Genomic DNA, 24,092 nt, shown 5'->3' on the forward strand with positions numbered 1-24,092 from the left:
CCCGGAAATAAACAAAAAAAAAACGAAGAGGAGTGGGGAGGGGAGCCAGGTGAACCATGAAATCTAGAAAGGTCGAGTTTTTATTTGTGGTATTTCGCACAAAACATTCAAAGATGGAGTCGGGCGGTTGTTAAGTCAAAAGACATCATATAATTATTGCTAAATCTTTCTTCTTCAGGAATCATTGACAAGTTGTGACGGTAAGTTATTATGCATAAAGTGAAACACATCGCACGTCAGACTGAATCAAACCTGTTTGGAAATAGACATCACAATTCGACACAAGTCGCAGACCAACAGGAAATAGGTTACGAGTTAGCGACTTTGATGTGCTTTTTTATGAAGTTAATGCTTCATGCCGTAAACTCTTCTAATGTACAAACGCTGATTTCCCGTTTTTCTTTATCTAAATTACAAGGGATATTATAATTCTAGGCAGTTACTCGTGACACATGCAGTTTTAAGAACAGAATTCCAAGTTAATGTTTGTCACGACTCATCTTTCTCGTCTCTAGCGGATAAGTGTTTTTTTTTCTTTCTAAGCATTGAACGTGGACTCTGATTCTCAAAATAAGAGAATATGATGATGATGATGATAACATTTAATCACATTGTCTTTCAAATATGCAGAGCTAATCGACGGCGGTTCACGCACCGTGACAAGAAGCAATAAATACAAGATTCATTGCATTGCTATTTTTAACTATTTTTAAGCAAGCGGTCGGAATCCGTTCTCCGTTCACAGTCGTCCATGTACAATGTCTCCTTAGACCCAATACATACATCATTCAAATGTTGATTAAAACACTGTGCCCATGAGACAGCTTTGCGGACAACGCGTCGCTCTGTTAACTACTGAAGATGAAGGAGAAAATTAGCAAGCTACTACACAACACTTCCGACATATGGTCACAACATAAAGTGCAAGCAATACCTGGTGTTTGGACATGATACCTGCGAGACAAAGCGTCTTGTAGTGTCCCAGCTACACGCGCGTGTACACGGAGCTTTTATTCTATATTATTCTAATTTTTATGCGTTTTAGTTTTTGGTGTATCTTGTTAATGATGCGATATATTTTGCAATCCTCGTTTTTTTTTTTTTTTTCAGGATATGGCTTGCTCCCTTCCACTTTCAACTGACGTCGAGCGGGAGCGTTACTTGCGACTTGCGCAACTTCTTGTGGAAGAAGGAACGACTGCGCTTAGAAAGTTCTTTGACAATATACACTCCCCGGCCACACTTGCCGCGGTGCTCACTACAAAACAGAGACAGCTCCAACAGTTGTTGAAGAAAGGCATCCTATCCTCTACTCAGTGGAGTAAGCTCTTTCCTGCAAGTGGAAATCCAGAATCAAGAGATTTTGACATAACGCTGCTTTCTGTGCTGCTCAGGAATATTTGCGGCATCCTGACTCCGACTGATCCATTCTGGAGCACTTATCCACCTGATGCAGATATCTCTTGTGAAGCTAATTTAGTAAGGATAAGAATGCTGAGAAATGAACTTGGACACTCAACCACTATACGTCTCAATGAATCTCAATTTGAAATCTATTGGGAGAAGATTTCGCGTGCACTGGTTGCGCTAGGGTCGAATAAGTTAAAGATAAGCGATTATAAGATGCGTCCCATCGGAACTAAAGATTACATTGACGTGATTCGAATGTGGGTGGCCTCAGATGATGTGCTGCTCAATGAATTACAGAAAATGAGAAGAGAAGTCAAGTCAACAAGTGCCAGACAGGAGCTGAAGTACGACACGCACCACGAGGAGTTGATAGCCAGGTTTGACAAGCTAGAGAATCTCATAGGTATGTAATAGTACAAATTTTGCATGATACGATTCTGTATCACATCATTTCATTCATTCAGTGCGTATCCATGAACAAAACAGATGTCATCTCTCAAAACATTACCTTACACTGTGGTATATTGATAGTTTATATTTCGTTGATTTCTCATTACCGTAATGATTCTAATAAGCGCATTGGCGGGTCTTTTTGTGGGGGGTGGGGGCTTATTAGAATAGATCGAAAACTAAGCTTTAGTTGCGAAACACTGAAACAGCAGTAAAAATGATGTTAGACTTAATACAGTACATCCATAGAGGTGTTTTCATTGTGTATAATCAGATTCACACCATTAAAGTGGTGCTTTTGTTGAGACCTTTTTAGCCGGGGGGAGGGGGATGCTTATTAAAATCATTTTGGTTATCAAGTCTATGATTATTGATGTTTATTTGATGTATACATCGCAGTGGCAAAAAAAAGATATTTCTTACAGTGTGTCCAAGTATCGCCAATGGTATACCAGGGGCACATCCGGGAGTCCCAGAAAGGGGGTGGGGGGGGGGGGCGAAGCGAGCGTTTCAAGAAAAAAGTGGGGTATTCATTCATTGTTTTTTGTACATTTCCTTACATTTCTTGCTATTATTCTTAAGCCAAATATCTGAAAATTCGGGGGTCGGGAACGGCTTGACAATGATAACATTATCATCAACGGCAACAAACACTGTAGCTTTAGCAAGTTGCAAACTGTTAGCTGGCAAATGTAAATAATTGTGTATTCCATTTTTTTACTAGCTTACTTTCTGCTATTCATAAAGCTTATGGTGGCTTTCTTGATGGCTTTCTTGAAACAAAATCATTTTCGATACCATTCTATCTTGAGATATCTCCGCTATACACTTGCTTCAATGATTCTATCTTGAGATATCTCCGCTATACACTTGCTTCAATGATTCTATCTTGAGATATCTCCGCTATACACTTGCTTCAATAATTCTATTTTGAGATATTTCCGCTATACACTTGCTTCAATGATTCTATCTTGAGATATCTCCGCTATACACTTGCTTCAATGATTCTATCTTGAGATATCTCCGCTATACACTTGCTTTAATGATTCTATCTTGAGATATCTCCGCTATACACTTACTTCAATGATTCTATCTTGAGATATCTCCGCTATACACTTGCTTCAATGATTCTATCTTGAGATATCTCCGCTATACACTTGCTTTAATGATTCTATCTTGAGATATCTCCGCTATACACTTACTTCAATGATTCTATCTTTACGGGTCAACACGTGTTGGTGATTTCCTGAGAAAACTAAATATGTTTCATTTGTTTATCTCAGGGTCCACTAGTCACCAGTCTACAATAAGCAACGAGAGGCCGAAGCATAACGGGGAGTCTGGTGACGAGAGAGAGAAAGCTGACGCATTTATTGATGAGGGTTGCGAGAATATGGACCGGGGCAACTACCAGGAGGCGATTGAGTCTTTCCAAATGGCTGGGGTGCTATACGATAACACAAATTATTCCGAAACAGGACAGGCGAAGGCTAATTATAATATTGGTTTGATTCATGCCAGACTTGGTAACCACGAGGAGGCTATGGACAGTCACAATGCTGCCTTAAAGCTGTACCAAAACACAAGAAATGATCAACGACTAGGGGATGTGCACCTGAATATTGGTAACACGCACTACGAGTGTAAGAACTACAAGGACGCGATGAAGCATTACGGAGATGCGTTGAGCCTGTACAAACAGACGAAGAATGATAAGGGGGAAGCGCGTGCGCATGTATGTATAGGTGATACAGACTACATGGGTGGTAACTACAAAGAGGCGATATCTCACTACAAAGAGGCCTTGAAGATGTTCCAAACGGCAAGAGATGAACAAGCGCAGGGGGATGCACATTTCAATATTGGTAATTTAAACTGCAAGCTAGGTAACTACGAAGAGGCGATAGTAAATTTAACAGATGCTTTGAGGCTGTTCGAAAAAATACACAATGATCAAGGACAGGGCGATGCACATTTGAGCATCGGGAATACACACAGCAAGCAAGGGAACTTCGAGGTCGCGATAGCAAGTTTTCACGCGGCTTTGGGGTTTTACCAGAAGTCAAACAATGACCAGCGACAGGGGGATGCACATTTCAATATTGGTATTTTAAACTGCAAGCTAGGTAACTACGAAGAGGCGATAGTAAATTTAACAGATGCTTTGAGGCTGTTCGAAAAAATACACAATGATCAAGAACAGGGCGATGCACATTTGAGCATCGGGAATACACACATCAAGCAAGGAAACTTCGAGGTCGCGATAGCAAGTTTTCACGCGGCTTTGGGGTTTTACCAGAAGTCAAACAATGACCAGCGACAGGCGGATGCACATTTCAATATCGGTAACACACTCCGCAAGCAAGATAAATACGAAGAGGCGATGTTAAGTTATGGGCTGGCCTTGAGTGTGTACGAGAAAATCAAAGACAAAGAAGGACAAGGCAGAGTACATAGCAATATTTGTAGCGTGCAACAATTACTGCACATTATCAACGAACATAACGAATCGTAGCGACTGTAGGCTGACGGGTTGGGAAGACAGTTTGCTGTTTGTATTATATTTATATTATTGTTTTCTTACGTTTCAATCTAGTTCTTGTGGGCGCGCGCACATTCCTACGCAAAGCGTGCGTGAGTCCTCTTATAACACATGTACCCTTGATCAATCACAGCGCGCGATTTACGAATTTCCTTCTTTAATTAAAAAATAGATCTCATTTTTGCGTGCGTCTGACCTCTGATAGATACACAGATGACTTCACAACCCGTCATGAACAAAAAAATAAGCATCAAGATAGACGCACAAAACAATGAGATCTCATTTGTTTTATACAACAATTAAAATGTTGTCTTACGTTACCTAGTCTTGGGGGAGCGCGTGCGTAATGCTGACGCCAAGCGTGCGTGTTTCCTCTTATAACACACAGATCCTTGACCAATCAGAACGCGCGATTTGCGAGCATCGTTATTTAATTTAATATATCTAATAAACCAAAAACTGGAATTCGAATCTTCCAAATTTTCGTCTTTAATAAGACTTCTTCAGGGCAGACCCAGGGCAGAATTCCATTTTTTTTCAGGGCAGAATTCCAGTTTTTGGTGTATTGTATTCATTGTTCTGGTACAAGACCACGACAGCTTGGGCTCTTTGTTTCTATTCATAAATAATTTAATATATCGATATTTCGTGCGGTATTTACACGCGCATTCCAGCCGAGTGCTTTCCCACCTACTAGTTTTAAAGTATTTTCTAAAGTTTTGAATGTCTACTGAAATTCTAAAATAGGGGACTTGCGCTAAGAGATCACGTGAGCTTTTTGGGTGACAAATTCAAAACAAAATGATCATACAAAAAATCAGAAATGACTGCGCTTACGTAAGCGCTGAATATGTTCCTTCTCTTTTGCTGTTATTTTGCCGCTAAAAAGCTGAGCCGTGCGTTAGTTTGCCACCCAAACAGTCACGTGATCTCTTAGCGCAAGTCCCCTATTGCAGACGGCTCGCTTGACACAAAAAAAAAGAATCCTCACATAGGGTTATAATTGCAAGCAGTGAGCTTAGCGTTTTTATTCAATATTCCACAAAAATGGCTTGAATAATATTGAAATTTCACGTTAAACCCTAAGTACCTATCTCTTAAACAGTTCCCTTTGTTTAATATAGTATTCCCTAGTACTTTTTCTATTTATCATATAAACGGAATTTCTACAATATTTAAATCTTCTCTTTTTTTTCTGTTTGTCGTACAACCATCTTGAGACAAACAATTAACTGTTTGTTCTTACTATTTCGCATGCGCAGCACAAGTGAGAGTCGGTCAAACACAAGCGCAACACGAGTAAGAATCAGTCAAATACAATCGCAACACAAGTGAAAATCAGTCGAACACAAAGCACAACACAAGTAAGAATCGGTCATAACACAATCATAACACTAGTGAGAATCAGTAAAACACAATCGCAATACAAGTGAGAATCAGTCAGACACAAGCACAACACAAGTGAGAATCAGTAAAACACAATCGCAACAAAAGTGAGAATCAGTCAAACACATGTACAACACAAGTGAGAATCGGTCAAACACAAGCGCAACACAAGTGAGAATCGGTCAAATACAAGCGCAACACAAGTAAGAATCGGTCATAACACAATCACAACACAAGTGAGAATCAGTCAAACACAAGCGCAACACAAGTGAAAATCAGTCAAAAACAAGCGCAACACAAGTTAGAATCGGTCAAACACAAACGCAACACAAGTAAGAATCGCTCAAACACAAGCGCAACACAAGTAAGAATCGGTCAAACACAAGCGCAGCACAAGTGAGAATCGCTCAAACACAAGTGCAACACAAGTGAGAATCGGTCAAACACAAGCGCAGCACAAGTTAGAATCGCTCAAACACAAGCGCAACACAAGTAAGAATCGCTCAAACACAAGCGCAACACAAGTGAGAATCGCTCAAACACAAGCGCAACACAAGTGAGAATCGCTCAAACACAAGTGCAACACAAGTGAGAATCGCTCAAACACAAGCGCAACACAAGTAAGAATCGCTCAAACACAAGCGCAACACAAGTAAGAATCGGTCCAACACAAGCGTTGTTTCACAAGTGCGAATCGGTCAAACACAAGCGCGACACAAGTGGAATCGGTTAAACACAAGCCCAACACAAGAAAGAATCTGTCAAACACAAGCGAAACACAAGTGCGAATCGGTCAAATACAAGTGCAACACAAATAAGAATCGGTCATAACACAAGCGCAACACAAGTGAGAATCGGTCATAACACAGAGTGAGAATCGGTCATAACACAAAGCACAACACAAGTGAGAATAGGTCATAACACAAAGTGAGAATCTATCATAACACAAGCGCAACACAAGTGAGAATCGGTCATAACACAAAGTGAGAATCTATCATAACACAAGCGCAACACAAGTAAGAATCGGTCATAACACAAAGTGAGAATCTATCATAACACAAGCGCAACACAAGTGAGAATCGGTCATAACACAAGCGCAACACAAGTGAGAATCGGTCATAACACAAGCGCAACACAAGTGAGAATCGGTCATAACACAAAGTGAGAATCTATCATAACACAAGCGCAACACAAGTGAGAATCGGTCAAGCACTAGCACAATAAAGCAAGTTATTCCTCTAGCCTTTGCGATTATGTACAAGTGAGAATCGGAAAATTGCGTGCGCTGCGCTTACTTCCTAGCCTTATACCGCATTCACACCAGCACTAATTAAACTGGTTTAAATCTCAATCTCCCAATAGTTGACAGAACCAAGAATAAAACTTAATAGACTGTGTTGTACATGTTACTAAGTGATGATTTAGCTAGTAAGAATAAAAAACCAATGAGAAACATGGCAAGTTATCAGGCAAAGAAAAACCTTGCTTAATTAACTAAACATGGTTTTGGTGTGAATCCAGCGTTACATAACAGAGCGCCAGTTAATGAAGTCGAGGCTCTATCTAAGTCCTGCCTCCCCCACCTCCCTTTAAATGTCTCTGTAATGTTCGGCTCATCAGACAAAGTTATTTACAAGGTACTTCTACCGTAAGAAGCATTAGCACCAAAGAGTCATCGATCACACGCTGTGAGGCGCTGCGTGACACACAGAATGCCTCGATGGTATTGTTGCTGTGGCCTTACGTGACGCTGATGTCGTCAGTATGGCGTGACTGTTCCATACGTGACGTTGATGTTGTCAGCATGGCGTAACCGTGTCATACGTGACGCTAATGCTTTCAGTATGAGGGGACCGTACCTTACGTGACGCTGATGTTGTCAGCATGGCGTGACCGTGCCTTACGTGACGCTGATGTTGTCAGTATGGCGATTCAAAATCCCCCAAGGATTGCTTCGAAAAGACTGTGCTAGGATTCCGAACACCTGTCTATGAATCCCTGTTATTACTATAGTAATCCGTGGATCGATCATACAACACCCTTAAAAGTGTCCTTTTTAAAACAGTTTTGAACAACAAGGAGACTATGTCTTATTTCTGAAAACGCCCTTTGGCCCTGTTCTCTCATGAAAGCTTGGCGAACGTCTCCCGAACCTGTCCCGAAGCACATCCGGCATGACAAACGAGTCATTCTTTTCGACACGACCATGGTCGATTTTCTTTATCAATACTGGAAGGTTCCCTCAGTTTCTCTTCGCTCCCTTGGCGAACACCTTCACGACGGGTTTCCGAATATTACCGAAGTACTTCCGGCATCACAAACAAGTCATTCTTTCCGACACGACCATGGTCGATTTTCTTTTATCAATACTCGAAGGCTCGCTCGGGTCTTCTTCGCTTCCTCCATTTCTCAGCTTCGCGTAAACCTTCACGAATGGCATCCGAAACCTGCCCGGGCTTCTCCGATCGCAGCGCTTGTTATTGTTTTCTGGGCCGGAGACGGCTTGTTTGCGCAACGTGCTTCGTCGTGTGGTCGGTCCAGCTGTCGAGTTTAAACTGTCGAAGGCTTTGATATGCAAGGCGTTCAGGAACGCCTTTCGGAAAGTCTTGTTGAAAATCACATAGAGAATCGGATTTAGAGCGCTGTTGGCGTGGCCAAGCCAGAAGCCGAAAAGTCTTAAAAACAACGGCGAGCAGAGGAAGGACATGAGATCAAAGTAGATAAGGAAGTGCAGCACGTGCAGCGGCAGCCAGCAGATCGCGAAGAAGATGGTGCACGTGATCAGCATCTTGATGACGCGTTTCTTCTTGTTGTTAATCTGCTCGTCCCCGCCACCCCCCATCTCCTTCTTGAAAAGCTTCCGGCAGATAATCGAGTAGAGCACCGCCATCAGGGCCAATGGGACCGCGTAAAGAAACACGAACATGCACACGGCGAAGTACTTCGGGAATTCCTCGGGGGCGAAGTCGTACTTGGGGTCACACGAAAGACCGCGGGCGCTTTTATTGACGCGATAAGCGCGAAAGTAAAAACCAAACATCCCAACGGAGAACACCCATATCAGCACCAACGCTAATTTAGACGTCCCCAGAGTCAAGGTCTGCTTCCATACGTACACTATACTGATGAATCTATCGATGGTGATGGTGGTTAGGGTGAAGATTGATGCAGCGATCGAAATCGCCACGGCTGACTGAACGACTTTGCAAAGAATCTCCCCGAAGACGCCGCCAAACCACCTGTTTTGTATATAGAGATAGCTGACGGAGTAGGGCATGGTGAAGATCGTCACAAGGAGGTCGGCGATGGCCATGTTCACGATCAAGTAGTTGAGAGCGTTACGCAGAGTGTGATGACGATACACCACAAACAACACCAATGAGTTACCTAGCAACGAAATAGGGAAGATGACGGCGTAAGCGAACGTCAGAACCACTTGCAATGTCAGATCGTAGTTATAGCGACAGTATTGATAGTACTGATGGGTGGCGTTCCGCGCTGAAACAAGAAGAGACAGGGTTAAAATATACCACGCGGGTAAGAATATACCACGTGGGTTAGAATATACCACGTGGGTTAGAATATACCACGTGGGTTAGAATATACCACGTGGGTTAGAATATACCACGTGGGTTAGAATATACCACGTGGGTTAGAATATACCACGTGGGTTAGAATATACCACGTGGGTTAGAATATACCACGTGGGTTAGAATATATTACGTGGGTTAGAATATACCAGGTGGGTTAGAATATACCACGTGGGTTAGAATATACCACGTAGGTTAGAATATACCACGTGGGTTAGAAAATACCGCGTGGGTTAGAATATACCACGTGGTTTGTTAAGTGAATTCTGCATATTTTTCGCAAAGATCAAACTAGAATCGCACGCCGAAAAATCAGAAAATATATCATGTCTGGGGTTCAACGGGATTTCTTGATTCTGGAGAACATTTATAACATTCCAGCCCCAAGAACTCTAATATTCGACAAAATACAGCAATTCTGCCGTTGTAAACTCACAGGCTTTCTTACAGGTTTTTTTTTTTGCGACCACCCTCTGTCAAGAGTGGTTGCTTTCCAATGTCCCGGATATGAAAACTGCCCTATACAACTATTATACCCACACTTAAGGGCTGAGCCCACCAACTTCCAGCCCCAAATATGCGGTATCTTGGGCGGGGTACCCCCCTCCTCTCCCTCCGTACACAATTTGTGTTATGATTATGCGTCATTGATTGATAAGATAATATGTATATATATCAGAAGTTGAAAACTTACCTCGTGCAAAAAAGAAAAAAAAGATGAGAGGGAAACGTGTGAAAGTGTAACAGTCAACTGACAGCTCACAAGAAGTGAACACTATTATTTGGTATCCAGGAATTGAGCGGGGATAGGGGCATAGGGGGATAGGGGCATTGGATTGTCGTCTGACTGGGTTTCTTTGAGTTTACAGCTGAGAGACGGCGCACATTCAAGATTTTAGCGCGCACTGACGCATTTTGCGGGAATATATCTAACGTGCGCTTGTCGCCTTTGCAAAAGATCGTCATTGTTTTAACAAATATAGGAAGAGAACTATGAAAAGAAATCACTAGTTTCTAATTACTAGTTTCAAATGAAAATATCTCAGCATGCTGTTCCTCCAGATCAGCCGTTGAAAATGTTTGTTCTCACACTTGGTACTTTGCGAGTCTGTACTCCGTCGCGAGTCTTTTAAAATCTCAGCGTTTATAACATATTCCTGCTATCTTCTCAAGCACAAGAGCAAAATGCTCTAGGCTCACGTATTCCTCTTGACTATATGCTAATGTTAGATGTGAAGTACTAAAGCTGAGGATAATCCCGTAGAGAATTTCCTCACAAGAGCTTGTTATCAGAGATGTGTTTCTAATAAAGATACCAATCTGTCCTTAGTATTACAAGGAAGCCGTCTGGATTGTCCGGATAATTCGCTAAAGATTTAGGAGGGGACTTTTTTTTAGAGAGCTCCTCACCAAGTTCGAGTTTCAATTTCCGACATTTCCGAATTTGTTTGTTGGTATATTAGCATATTAGCGCAAATTTAGTGAAAGGTTCTGTTTCAGTTTTTTTGACAAAAAATACATCTTCAAACAGCCCCACTAACTAGAAAGAACTCGAACGGATTCTTGATATCCCTTGGACTTGGTTTTAACCCCCCTTTGTCCCCTAACTAGAGTAAACGAGGAATTCGGGTTAAACGTGTTCCGAGCTACCCGTTTTCTAGTCGTAAAAATGTCAAAGCATAAGACTGTACAACCTTCACCCCACCCCTCCCCCCAAAAAAGTATGTATAATTTCAAAATAAACAGAAAGTGAGTTCCTACTTTGTATCTGTATCGAAATATCGTTAAAGGAAAAAGTGTTAGCGATAAATTAGAAAAGAAACACGTTTCCGCCGATGACAAACGATTAAATGTCACTATAAAACTTGTGTCCTTTCTGGTATGCTCTGTTATGTTCTTTAAGTATCAATAAGACGTTTACTAGAACCATGTAGAAAATAATAGAATCGGTACAACAACAAGTGGCTAACCTGCCATGACCTAGTCACTCCAGCAAAACTCGTGGTATCTTAAGATAAAATCCTTGGGATTGCCGTTTGACTTTCAGGTGATAATCGCCGTTATTGCGGCACTTCTTGTATCAGGGTACCGTTACCCAGGATTTTTCTTTGGGAGGTGCGAAATCCGAAAAGTTGGGGGAGAGGGCGTGAGTTTTCTGATAAAGATCTGACCACCCCCGAAAGAACAATAAGGGGATGGATTTTTTTTATGTCATTGCAGTATCTCCACAATTTGTTTATTTTTGGATTTGGCTACAAAAAGGTTTGACTATCTAATTCGCTTATGCTTTATAGTTTTGTCTAAGAATAGCACGTCTATTGCAAACCGAAAGTGGATTTTTGGCCGTTGTGTGGGGGGGGGGGGGGTTGCGAACGCACCCCCTGCACCCCCTGGGTACGGGCCTGATCCACTATGTCGGAAACGTCCAACATTTGGAATATTACAAAGCGATCCAATCCCGCTGGGCTCGATTTATCTGATTCGTGATCCTCGTTCCGTATGCCGGACGAGTTCGAGGATATCGAGGAAGTTGATATACGTGTAGACCACTGGATTATAAGCGGGTTAAACTATGACATAGGGAAATATGTTGACGTCAAGATTGTAAAAGAGCCCCGTAATAAAGAAAGAAAGAGTAAAGAATACTTGACCTGGACACGTGAAAACAGACAACATCACCTTATTATAATGATAGATTGTTTCACCACCTCCCCCTAGGGTTAGCCTATCAGGGGAGAAAGGGGTTGGTTCTTGGGGTTGTTCATGATTTGAGTTTGCTTTTGTTTTGTCATTTGTCCGCCGAAAATGCTTATCGTATCACATTTTTTTAGTTAAAGTTGTGGAATTTTCATATTTTTTTATTAAATTTGATAGATTTAAAATAAATAACTAAAAAAGCAAAAGCTAAATCCTGCAAAATTAAGGTTAGTGTTTCACAATTTTAATGCAATCGTATGACTAGATGCTTCTGGTATTTCTTAGTAGCTCCATTAAGTTTTCAATCGAATAAATACAAAAAGCCCAAATAGTCGTGTTCGTGAACCAGAAGAATTAATACAATACACCAAAAACTGGAATTCGACTCTGCCAAATTTTCGTCTTTAATAAGACTTTTGCAGGGCAGTCTGCCCTGAGATATAATAGTCCTGCGCGCGCTCTCATTGGTTGATTAGCGGAGGGTTTGAGACAATTACGTGACTTTGGTGGCAAACTTTCGCGCACTATTAAAATAACAATAAAAACCGATTTTTTTAAGCGCATACGAATCAGCCAGAAAGGGCTATTATCATCGGAAGATTTTTGCTGTTGCGGTTGTTTCTATTTGTGTGACGGGCGCAGCCATTTCTATGTTCAGTTTGCCGTAAATTTAACGTAAAAAATGTCACGTGAGTTTTTAGTGCAAGTCGAGCCAAGAGGGCGACACAGTCTCTTTCCACCTGTTTGTGTGTCACGTGATCTAGGGTCCATCTGTCTGTGGTCTATCCGTCTGTGTGTCACGTGATCTAGAGTCCATCTGTCTGTGTGTCACGTGATCTAGGGTCCATCTGTCTGCGTGTCAGGTGAATTAAGGGTTTATCCGTCTGTGTGTCACGTGATCTAGGGTCCGTCTGTCTGTGTGTCGTACGTGGTCTATGTATTATTCAATATTGCGGCTAGCAATATATTTTACACTTGCACAGATTACCCTGCGATTGCGATTTTTAAAATTATTTTGGTAAAAAAATGCTAAGCTGCTTTCTGGCTTTTGTAATTGAAACTTACAGAATCAAAATCGGTGCGTTTGATTAGTCGTGTTTGGAAGCCATTCCACTAGTGGCCATTAAAAACGCTTCTCAGTATGTTGCCGGCGAGAGTTCATAGAATACCAAAGTACTGATATGTTCTATTTCGCTTTACAACAGTGTTTGTCGAGTATTTTCACGTTAAGGGTGTACTGACATTAGTATTGCTCAGTTACGACGTTGCTACGCTGGTGGCGTTGAGCGCGCGCATATACAGAACACGGAATTCGTTATTCACAAGCTTTCCTGAAGTAAAAGAAACAAAAAAAAATATGCGTTTCAAGTTCCCCAAAATTGATCTCAGCCTTTTCGGGTTATGGTATTTTCCATATTTTGTAAAAACGAAGATTCAGCGAAGATTAAGTCAAGCAAACGTTTTTGAAGCCAAAGTTTTCAATTTTCACTACCTGCGCGCGCTGCAAAAACCGGTTGCAAACGCTCGCGCACGCACTGAAAATCTTATTTTAAAGTAGCGCGCGCTGTATCAGAATTTTTAAATACTTTTTCCAATTTCCAACATGACATGACGGATATCGTTCCTTTGAAGTGTATATACCACGAAACACTATTGGAATTTTTTTTAAACTTCATTTCAATTTCATCATGTGAGATATTGTGTCTGAGCAGGCCGAATGTGCACGCGCGAGCTTTGATTCACTTCCGGTTATGCGTTTTCTAAAAAAAGCTTTTTTTCGCCAAATTATTTCAAAACACAATATTTTTTTCTGTATTCCTTTTTGTTAAAATCTCCTTCATATAGCCAAGCATGGATTTAACGTTAACTTAACAGAAACCAAAATTATATCAAATAATCTGGGTTTCAGGACCTTTGAAAAATCATACTAAAACAATTACTCAATCATTTCTAAAAACGCATGCTTGGCTTAATAAACCCATCCCTCAAGCTTCATAAAACGTATTCAATATTTGTTTTCGAGCAATTTTACTTGAAATATTTGCTTTTATCTGTATCTATGACACGGGGTAACGTCATCATAATAGTCAGCATACTTTTGTTGGTCAACTTGGCAAATATCAGACCCTCATGACTTTCTACAAGGCTTTTATGCTATATTCACTTTTCCTTAGCAAGTCAGTACACCCTAAGGAATTCGTGTTTTCTAGGCGACCAGCTTGGCTGTTTGAATCAAGTTTTGGTGACATGGAACACGCATGCAGAACGGGTCTACGTGGAAGCCTTTTTGTCAGTTACTTACGACATTTTGTTATTCGTGAGATTATCAGTTTATTGTATTTAAAATAAGTTTTCACTTGGAGCTTTAATCCATACAACCAAATGGCTGTCGTTTTTTTTTTTTTTTTAATGGTCTCAAAGAACCTGAGACGAGCGCTCGGGAGACCTGTGATATTCTAAAATGTTAGGAACTAGGCTCCATTTCAAAGATGACTGCCATTGAAATCGTAGTCAACACGAATTACTTCAAGTTTACATGGGAATTCTTGACTTACAAAGTTCTACAGATTTAAAAAAAGCGAAAAAAAAGATGAAGCGGTCTCCCAAATATTGTATGTAATGCCAAATAAGGAAATGACCGAGCGAGCTAGAAAAACGACAGTTTTTAAAATAATATTAACTGATATGTTTCGTAGTCCGCAGTACTTCCTGGGCATCAAATAAATCATTAGCACTTGTCAACGTACATCTCTTTCAGAGAGCAGGGTTTAGCCAATCATATGTTACCCGTGAGCCACTTCGGGCTAAGACACAGGGATCCCGCAGTATAACCGCATTTGAGATAGATATTTATGGAACATAGAAGGCTCACTGCATTTACGAGTTAACAGGGTTGGTATGCAATTATTAGGAAAATTCAAACGCGCTTGCGTCGGCATTCTTTTTATTCAGCGGTAAACGGAATTCTAAAAAAATCTGGGAGGAGGAGACTGATTGAATTGGATTAGAAACTGGCAGTTCGTTTTGTTTTTAATACAATGGTGTTTTTTTAGTCACAGATTAGCAATGCGTTAAGTTTATTTACGTTTTCAAACTGATAATACTATTTTACACATTTTTTTTCTCTGGAATACAAAAATTTGATCGGTTTATCCTCTCAAACGCTGAGGTGTGATCATTTTTAAACAGACAGACGGAAAGAGAAAGAATATCTCCACGACCTGTGTAATTTTTCAGAGGTATTAGAAAACTCAGACACGCTTTAAAACTGTTGCATTTTCTCAAATAATTTTTAAGCCTAAAAGTTTTGTCCAGCGAACTGCTATGGCAAACTACTTGTTATCATAAGCTTTTTAAAGCTATTAAAATAGCGTCTTCTAGCTCTATGTATTTGCTTCAAATATGTTCACATCAAAACGTCGTCTTTGTTTTCAGTAATGTATTAAATGGTAATTATGAGACATTTAATTCAGATAATAGATTCGATTTATTTAGCATTCATTAGCTTTATACATACCGGCAATAAACACTCATTCTGCGTACGAATCAAACCCTAATATTTGGGTCGCAGATTATTGCATTACGGACTTGTCACTTAACAACCTTCAGGGGTTAAACTCTTAGGTTTGCGTACAAAATATTTCCCCAAAAAAAAACATTACATCTCTGGGTCATTGCAAACTTCTAACACTCAGGATTTGTGTTAGTGATAAAACACCTTGTTTCGTAATAACACACACTTTACACATATTCTTGTTTGCTTTATGGATTTCAGATAAGCTGTAAATATGTTTTTGGTAATTGACAGTGCAAGCTTTAACATTATTGCATTATAGACTAAACTTTATATGAATTTACCTTGCTCAACTGTTGAATTCATGGTCGGGGTGAAGACAATCAATCGGTGATCGGGCTAAGACACGGCGTAGTTGAAGACCGTCGATTCGTCTACCAGCTTTGTTATTAGCTTGCCCCCTTTTCTGTGCTATGCGGTCCTGCGGGCAAAAACGATACTATTATAGCCACTTCTAAAGCAAACCTCCGACACCATAACCCGGAGATTGTCATACTTCGGGATCGTCTTAAATCCGATGCTTACTCTTTCGTAAAACACCTCTTTTTTGAGAATTTCAGTTCCTTGTGTTGCAGATGCGATTTCTTAGCTGTTTTATGAACCACGGTCAACCGTGGAGGAATCTGAAATTTAATCTTCGCACTCAGTCAGGGTTCGTTGTGGAGACGACGGAGTATAGCTGAATTCTCAAGGGAGCACCTTTTTAAGCCCCTAGAATCTAAAAGAACATTGAATGTGTTCCTTGAAATTAATTGTGGTTTTGAGTGGGGATTCGGTATCTTAACCTTGTAAGTTCAGATGAAGAATAAATGACGTCCAAATGAGACCATCTCTTGAAACGACTTAATGATGCTGAATCGTATAAACTTTCTGCGCCAATCTTTGAAAGGAACTTGCTTTAAACGACTGTAGAAAATGCCGTGATAATACTGAATTCCTTTGTTTGATTCAAAGCCAGATAAATTGACCAAGATGAGAAATACTTAAGTAAGAAATATGATTACTTAAAATCAGAAGTTTGCTTTTATAAGCCTTTTATTGCTTGACTTTTTTGATGTAAAGATTAAAAGCCCTTTAACTTAGATGTCATAAAATGTGAAACGCTGATAATGAAATGATAATCCGGAATTGGAATAAAGAGCCTTCCTCCCACGGGGCTGATTTTGCACGAAAAAGAGGTCATTTACTTTCCATGAGGAAAGTTAAAGAAGCCTATTAAACGAGTTTAAGCTAGTATAAACACCGCTATTAACACTATCAAGCAACCGCCGTGTTGGTCAGATATTCGGAGACATGATAACATTTAATGACTTTTATATTAAATCAGCTTTTCACTCTTTCGATGAAAATTGATCAGCCGCTGAAAATTTGCTTGATTTTCCCGAAAAAAAAATACCACAACACAAATCAGTATATCTTGAATATTTGTAGCAAATTCCCTCGTCCTCTTTTGCATTTCTTTCTTCGTACTTTTTCCTTGTGTTGGTGTTAGGGTCTTAATTTATTTATTATCCCTTGGTCGTTTTCTTTTCGTTATCATTCAAGCTAAGAACTAAGAGACTCGATATATCTCTTTTTCATTATCTGTGAAAATCTAGCTCGATTTCCTTATGCTAGAGATATTTTTCTTTTTTTTTTTATTTGCGACGTATTTAAAATATTGCACTATGAATACAATACCGTGTTTGATGGGAAAAAAAGGCAAAAAAAGGAAGAAAGAAAGAAAAACAAAATGCAGAGCTACTCCAAAAAGAGACATTTGGTCTTGGTTTTAAGCTATTCCGAATTATTTTCTTCTCTTCTCTTTTCTTTTCTTTTCTTTTTTCTTTTTTTTTTTTTTTGCTAAACAAAATATCCACGAGAATTGTATTCAAGCAAAATGACGAGAATGAATTTCAAATAAAACGCTTTATTTAGTATTCAGTCTTCTCTAAACGGGATATTGACATTTTTTTAAGAAATCACTAGTTGTATTGAAAATGATTTCGGATATTTTCCTTTCAGGGCAATACACAGCACTTCACAAAAAAGTCAGACAAACGCACAATAAATATTATTGCGACGTTTGACAACCTGCAACCCTTTGATTACGAAAACTAGTCCTAATACAGACATACAGACGGACATTATCTATGTAGACTGCCTTACTGGCGATCCTGCCTTGTTCGTGTGTGGCGACACAGACGTCACCTTTCAACTGCAGTATTAAACCATCGTAATACCCTGTAATATAGTGATTAGCTTTTACGACAACAAAAGGTTTTATTGTTTTTTTTTATAGAAGGTTGTTGGCTCAAAGTTATTTTATACAGGGCAATTATTCAGCTTTTGGGAGCAAAGTACCATTCGCAAACCCCTTATGTACGAGCGTGGAGATTTGCTGGCTGAAAAAAGGTCCTTGCATTTGATTTATTTTAATTGACATATTGATTTGGTCACTTGTACATTTGTTTTAAAAATATCGAACTTCTGGTTATTTTACGTGTTTGATATTCAGATTGTTTTAAAAGAAATGAGAAATAGGATGATTCAAATATGAAACGCGGACTAAAAAAAATACTATACAACAGAAAAAACAATAAAAAAACTTGTTTAAAGCAGCACTTACATCTGCAAAAATATAAACGTAGATCTACACCATGGTGGGATTCCCTCTCAACCTCTAAAGATTTTTTTTCTTTCTCGAATATTACTACTTATAAACGGCTTGTGTAATGTTTTGTAGAATTCGTATGAAAGCGTACAATTTATCAATTCTGTATCGATGAATGCGCGCAAGTAGAAATTTTAAAATGTTAAGCAGGACAAAAATGTATTTTTCATTCGTTTATGAGCCGCTTTTTGGTATATTTTGCACCAAAACTTAAAGCTAAATAAAACTTGTTAGAGTCACCCTGAAGATCAGGCAAAAACGTAATTATATTTTGATGTTAAATAGTGTTAAAAGACTTCCCTTTCGTAAGGAATGGCTTAATAATACAGCACTTAAGACTATTGCGCTTTCTAATTAACCTAACTTAATTGAATAATCCGTAATCCCCCCCGTTAGAATAAACAATACATAAAAGAATACCTGGATAGTTGTCGACGTATGATTAAGAGCAAGATGATTTATGTTTTCCCAAAAATGCCAGAACTTGGAAAGAGCTGATGAAGAATCACGTATATCTAAAGGCGCGCTAATGGGTGGTTTTGGACTCGATATGTACATTGACTGCCCTAAAGTATTGGCTTTTTGATTTATTCGCCGGCAAAAAGTGCGATAAGAAGTAATGGATTTTCAAGGGGTAATCTCAGCTTAGTACTAAACTCCGCCAGAGATTAAAGGGCGAGCGTGTGTTGAGCTGAAAATGTGATGAACAGAAATTATGAGCTGAAATCATAGCAATCGATTGATGTTTTCTTTCAATCTGTTAAAGGGAGCCTGGGAATAGCGCGCGGGGAGCCTGTAATTTTAAAAAAAGTCAGGGACTGGGGGTAACTTTCAAAATGGTAGGGCCCCCGAATGGTCCCCCGAAATTTCGATGTGCTCGCAGTTTTCGGCTAATGCTCGCATGCTCGCTCATTTTTTTCTGCCTAAAAATGCTCGGTCTCGCATAAAAAAACGGGGTGCTCGCAAATGCTCGTAAATGCTCGTAAATGCTCGCCAAAGACCATTCGGGGGCCCTAATGGTGGCCTCTGTAAAAAAAAAACCCTGCAAGTTTCCGTTGAATTTTCGACCATAATTAATTATAATTGTCGATTTGGGATTCCTGTAACAAGCCGCCGCCATCTTGGAAACGAAATCTCCCGTCCCCTCCCCTGATGCGCAATTAGTAGTCTACAGCGATGCCTTTCCAGCTTCGATTTGGACGTTGTCTGTCTGTAACAAGATATGGTCTACCTTTGGCAGTCTGCGATACAAAAAAGCGGCCATGATTTTTCGCTGTGTTTACGATAATGTTGAAAGCTCCTTCTTTGATTTATACCGATGGCGAAATCAAATAATTATTTGGTAAGTATGACGACTTATGATACGATGTTTTACGGGGTTTGCTTATCATGGCTTTCGAAGTTTGTCATCCTCGGGGACCCAGGGCGTGCTAAGCGGAAACGAGCGCTGGGCGTAACGAGCGCGAGCCGGAAGCGGACCGCGGCTTCGTCTAGCGTTACGCTTGTTTACTTTCAGTACACCCTGGGTCCCCGTGGATGGAAGTTTGTCATTTGATGATAAAAGAGCTTAAAGAACCGACTAACTTGAAGCGGATAATCAAACTAGCTCCTCACCTCTGTGTTATTTGATGAGACTAGTGTTTATAGGGAAATGTAAAATCACTCTGAATAATCTCATTTCTCTGCCCCGCTTCTCATATAAGACATAAAATTGATTTTTTAATATTCGATACCTGGTTTGCAGTATTTTATATTTTGAGTCTATTTTTCCACAGCAATGTCCAGCACATAACTACTATGATTGCAAAAGAAATTGCCCAATAAATAAACCAAAATTGAGTGGGCTCCAGTGAATACTGCAGTGTACTTACATGCAGGAGCTATTGTTAGGGAAAAGCAGGAGACCATAAATTCTGTATAGTACACTTTTTGTTAACACATGGGCAGTAATCATTTCAGTAGCTATTCTTTCATGGCCACCACTTAGACCCAAATAGAATAGCTTACTGGGTATGTACAGGCATGCAGCTTGGGGTGGGCACACGGGTTGTGCCCCTCCCACTCAATGTGTAGTTCCAGAAAATATCCATACCCCCCCCCCCCCCCCCCCCCATGGAGGAGATTGAAAATTCCGCGGGGGGGGGGGGGGGGGGGGTTCAAACGCCCAGGAATTGCCAGAGGGGAGGGGGGTCATACCTCTGACCCCTCCCCCCCCCCCCCCCCCCCCATGGGAACTACACAATCACCAAAAAGCAGTCTTTTTTTTAAATATACTTATTATTCATAATATCTATGACTGCACATCCCGTCCACAGCTAATCAGATTGTCTGTTATGGTTATCAGACTTCTTCTTTGCCTTTCTAGACATACAATGCCTTCAATAATTTCTTTTGTTTAATAAAACAAGACTACAAGCAATTTATTTTTTTTTCCTTTTCTATTATAAAACAAACAGAGAAACCATGAAAGAAAGGTTTAGTGATTAGCCAAGACAGTTGCCGCACAGAAGAGGTTTTGTGCCCCACACAAATCTAAAAGAACATATATTTAACCCTTGCAATTCTTCTCCATGAGAACTTCTAATATTAATGATATTCTAGTATTAATAATATTCTTAATGCCTTTACGTGCACAGTATAAGGCTGGTAAAAAAAATATATAAAAACTACATAATTTACTGTGAATGATATTAGAAGACTATTTCTAAATTTCGGTATTAAATCTCCTTGAAATTAAGTGCTTTTTCGTTAATTATAGTCGTAAAGATATTTTAAAGGACGGAACATCTATTGTAAAGAAAGAAGAATACTTTTTAAATCGAAGCAGTATTAAAGTTCAAACAATCAATGAAAATATATTATCATGCATGGTATCTCTAACGCAAAAGAGCATTTGTTATTGTCTTGCCCTCTCACCTCTTTTCCTCCTAAATTATTTTTTTAATTATTAGTACTACTTTAAGCAATAAGAAGACAATGTGCAAAACAAGAATTAAAAGAGGTTTGTAGATCACTTATTTTAATTTCATAATGTATTTTTATTTATCATCTATATATTCTCGTATTTACGAGGTGAGCTTTACTAGTAATGAAAAGACAATGTGCACAAACACTGTAAAATAAAAGTGTATTGTTAACAACCGATTACATGTTTGTGAATCACAAATAATAACTGCAGATCCCTCTGCCTTTTGACTTCTTTCCTTCTCAATTATTTACGAGCATTAAAGCACTAAGTGCAAGAAGGCAATGCGCAGAGATCACAGTTAATAGTCTATCTATAAACTGTAAAAATTGAAATTGCCAACCCCTTCTGGCATTTCATTACATGTTTCCTTCTCAATTATTTACGAACGTGTCTAGCGAAACACCAGCAGTCTTTTTCCACATCTACGGGTAATGAAACAAAAGAGGTGATGGAATTCCGGCCCTTTTTGTTTGTGTTTTTGACCTGGGGCGAACGTTAGACAAAAATCACATCAGGGAAATCTACTTGCAAAGATCCGACACAACTTTATTGCATCGGCTTTTTCACATCACTTCGAGACAGAGAATAATGATTTCATATTTAACTGACTATTCTAGCAGCCAACACAACACATCTCAGAACTTCGCCACAGAGGTAAAGAATACTTTAAAAACGGTATGTACCTTTTTTTTATTTATCATTTTATTTTTGTTTTTAGTATTTCATTGCGTAGCTCTGACAGTTTCACTCTTTTCTTTTTAGATTTTTGTGTATGTTTTATCATTACCTCTAGGCTCGCAAAATACTTTAAATTTTTGTCCTAATTAAAAAGAGCTATAAACTTCCCCACTTTTGCTGGAAGGGCAAAGGATTGAGATGTATATAACAAAAACTTTATTTATTTGAAGTGTCTGTTGTTTTTCATTGTTTTTCATTGTTCGATTTCTATAGTTATGATGCTATTCCATTCATCATATCTCATATTTTACTCTTACAATGATAATAATAATGAGTAAGCGACCCGGCTTCATTTTGCCTTAAAATCACAAGCAGTTTGTTCTCTCAATCCTGCGTTGCAATTGAAAAAATCGAAAATAAGATAGATAGAAATAAAACTCGACGCATCTACTTCAAATTATTGCATAAAAAGCAGTGAATAGGCAGGACTTTGAATCGAAAATTTTAGCAGAATGAATGGATCACCAAGTACAATCAGAAGCAAAGCTTGCGACGCCCATATCACATGATATGAGAAGTAATCCAGCTCTACCCAGTCTCCCCTCGAACTAATAACACTATACAAAACTTTTACATTCATTTATTCATTCAATCATCCATCCATCCATCCACCCATCCATTCATTCATTCATTCATTCATTCATTCATTCATTCATTTATTCATTCATTCATTCATTAGTACAATTGAGAATCATTCAAAGAAAAACGCAATCGTTCAAGCACTTGTTTCGTAAAGTTAGATTTTTAATAAAATCTACCTGATTATTACAGATCGCGACGGAAGTGTGTTACAAATTGCGACAGCTTTTTTAATACAAATCGTGATGGGTGCGTATTACAAATTGCGACAGCTTTTTTATTAAAAATTGCGACGATTATTACAAATTGAAGACAGGTATTACAAATTGCGACAGGAATTACAAATTGCGACGATTATTACAAATTGCGACGATTATTACAAATTGCGACAGGTATTACAAATTGCGACGTTTATTACAAATTGCGACGATTATTACAAATTGCGACAGGTATTACAAATTGCGACGATTATTACAAATTGCGACAGGTATTACAAATTGCGACGTTTATTACAAATTGCGACAGTACAACGTGTCGTCCCCCCCCCCCCCCCCAATATTTTCACAAATCATAAGGAAATGAGGGCGTGGATGTGCCCCCCCCCCCCCCCATTGTTTCTTAATGTCTCTGTATGTTGTGTATATTATTTAATAAATTATCTTGTGCTTTAAAAGCCCCAAGAGTATAGGTGTGTGTTTTGATATGAATCTGATCTATGATTTAAAAAGTTTCTTTTTCCTATTTTTCATTGTTAGTTTGTTTCTTTCGTTTAAGAAACAAAGGCCTGGCATGTCTCATAATTACCCCTAGCTGCTACCATGATACGGCGCGCAACAAAAGTGGAAAAAAAATGTGATAAAGAAAGCAAAAAGGAAAAATATATATCGTAGCGCGGATCGTGGATTAATGGGGGTATTGTGTGTTTAACCGGAAAGCTAACGGCGGAACCTTTTTTAATCTGCGAGCTTGTAAAATCTGTACATAGGAAAGATGAATATAAGTTTTCGCAATTTGCAAATTAATGTTCTTAGGACTTTAATGAAGATATGGAATATTTGCCTCAAAGCAATCAGGAATATCCTTTTACACATTCACTGGAAATCCGTCTCGTCGAATAAAACATTGTCATTGTAGGTTAGTCGTCATGGTTGCCGATAATCTATAGGTATTAGTCTACAAGTGTGGGTGGCCATGCATAAAGGGCACGGTACCTTTTTTATATATTAGATTTAGAGTCAATCCTTTCTGTTTTCTTTTTAAGTTTTTTCACAAATATTGTGTTCTCCTTATAAGGAAAGCCTTTGTTGCTAATCCCCTCCTCCTCCCTATCAAACCCACCCCCCCCCCCCCCCCCCCCACCACCACCACCACCAACCTAGCTACGCACGTGTGTAAATACCTTGTTTATCCTGTCCAAGTTACAGGCCTCGGGGAGCATGTCTGGCACTTAGCGACTTCAAGCATGATTAAATCCTTAGCGATCCTTCCATAAAGAGGCCCGTAGC

General features: G+C 39.3%; 3 protein-coding genes and 1 long non-coding RNA gene across 10 annotated transcripts in view; 2 read left to right on the forward strand and 2 right to left on the reverse strand.

Annotated features, from left to right (window-relative positions):
- Positions 1-75: 75 nt before the first annotated feature.
- LOC116614438 (tetratricopeptide repeat protein 28) lies at positions 76-4,722 on the forward strand. Its single transcript, XM_032375450.2, has 3 exons — positions 76-200; positions 1,111-1,813; positions 3,144-4,722. The coding sequence occupies exons 2-3, from the start codon at positions 1,114-1,116 to the stop codon at positions 4,373-4,375; spliced, it is 1,932 nt and encodes a 643-aa protein (XP_032231341.2). The 5' UTR covers positions 76-200; positions 1,111-1,113; the 3' UTR covers positions 4,376-4,722.
- Positions 385-1,116, reverse strand: LOC125560685. The gene is made up of 2 exons (XR_007306775.1): positions 935-1,116; positions 385-855 (listed from the first exon to the last, which is right to left on the reverse strand). It is a non-coding gene; the product is annotated as an uncharacterized LOC125560685 (long non-coding RNA).
- Positions 4,723-8,011: 3,289 nt separating the features above from the next.
- Positions 8,012-24,092, reverse strand: part of LOC5506979 (neuropeptide FF receptor 2) — a 39,798-nt gene continuing 23,717 nt past the window's right edge. For 4 of the 7 annotated variants that reach the window (XM_032375433.2, XM_048722845.1, XM_048722844.1 and 1 more), the window contains 2 exons: positions 15,934-16,070; positions 8,012-9,286 (listed from right to left, as the gene is read on the reverse strand). In XM_032375433.2, the coding sequence (XP_032231324.1) occupies positions 8,103-9,286; positions 15,934-15,955 (1,206 nt within the window). In that variant the 5' untranslated portion in view covers positions 15,956-16,070 and the 3' untranslated portion in view covers positions 8,012-8,102. Of the gene's footprint in view, positions 9,287-15,933; positions 16,071-16,145; positions 16,565-18,722; positions 19,139-24,092 lie in introns of those variants that run through there. The other 3 variants (XM_032375435.2, XM_048722847.1, XM_032375432.2) reach the window with 3 other exon arrangements.
- Positions 21,707-24,092, forward strand: part of LOC5506981 (neuromedin-K receptor) — a 42,286-nt gene continuing 39,900 nt past the window's right edge. Inside the window, exon 1 of the mRNA XM_032375430.2 lies at positions 21,707-21,945. The gene's annotated coding sequence lies outside the window, so the exon portion shown is untranslated. The remainder of the gene's footprint in view (positions 21,946-24,092) is intronic.

Source organism: Nematostella vectensis, chromosome 15 (assembly GCF_932526225.1).
Source record: "Nematostella vectensis chromosome 15, jaNemVect1.1, whole genome shotgun sequence".
Lineage (NCBI taxonomy): Eukaryota > Metazoa > Cnidaria > Anthozoa > Actiniaria > Edwardsiidae > Nematostella > Nematostella vectensis.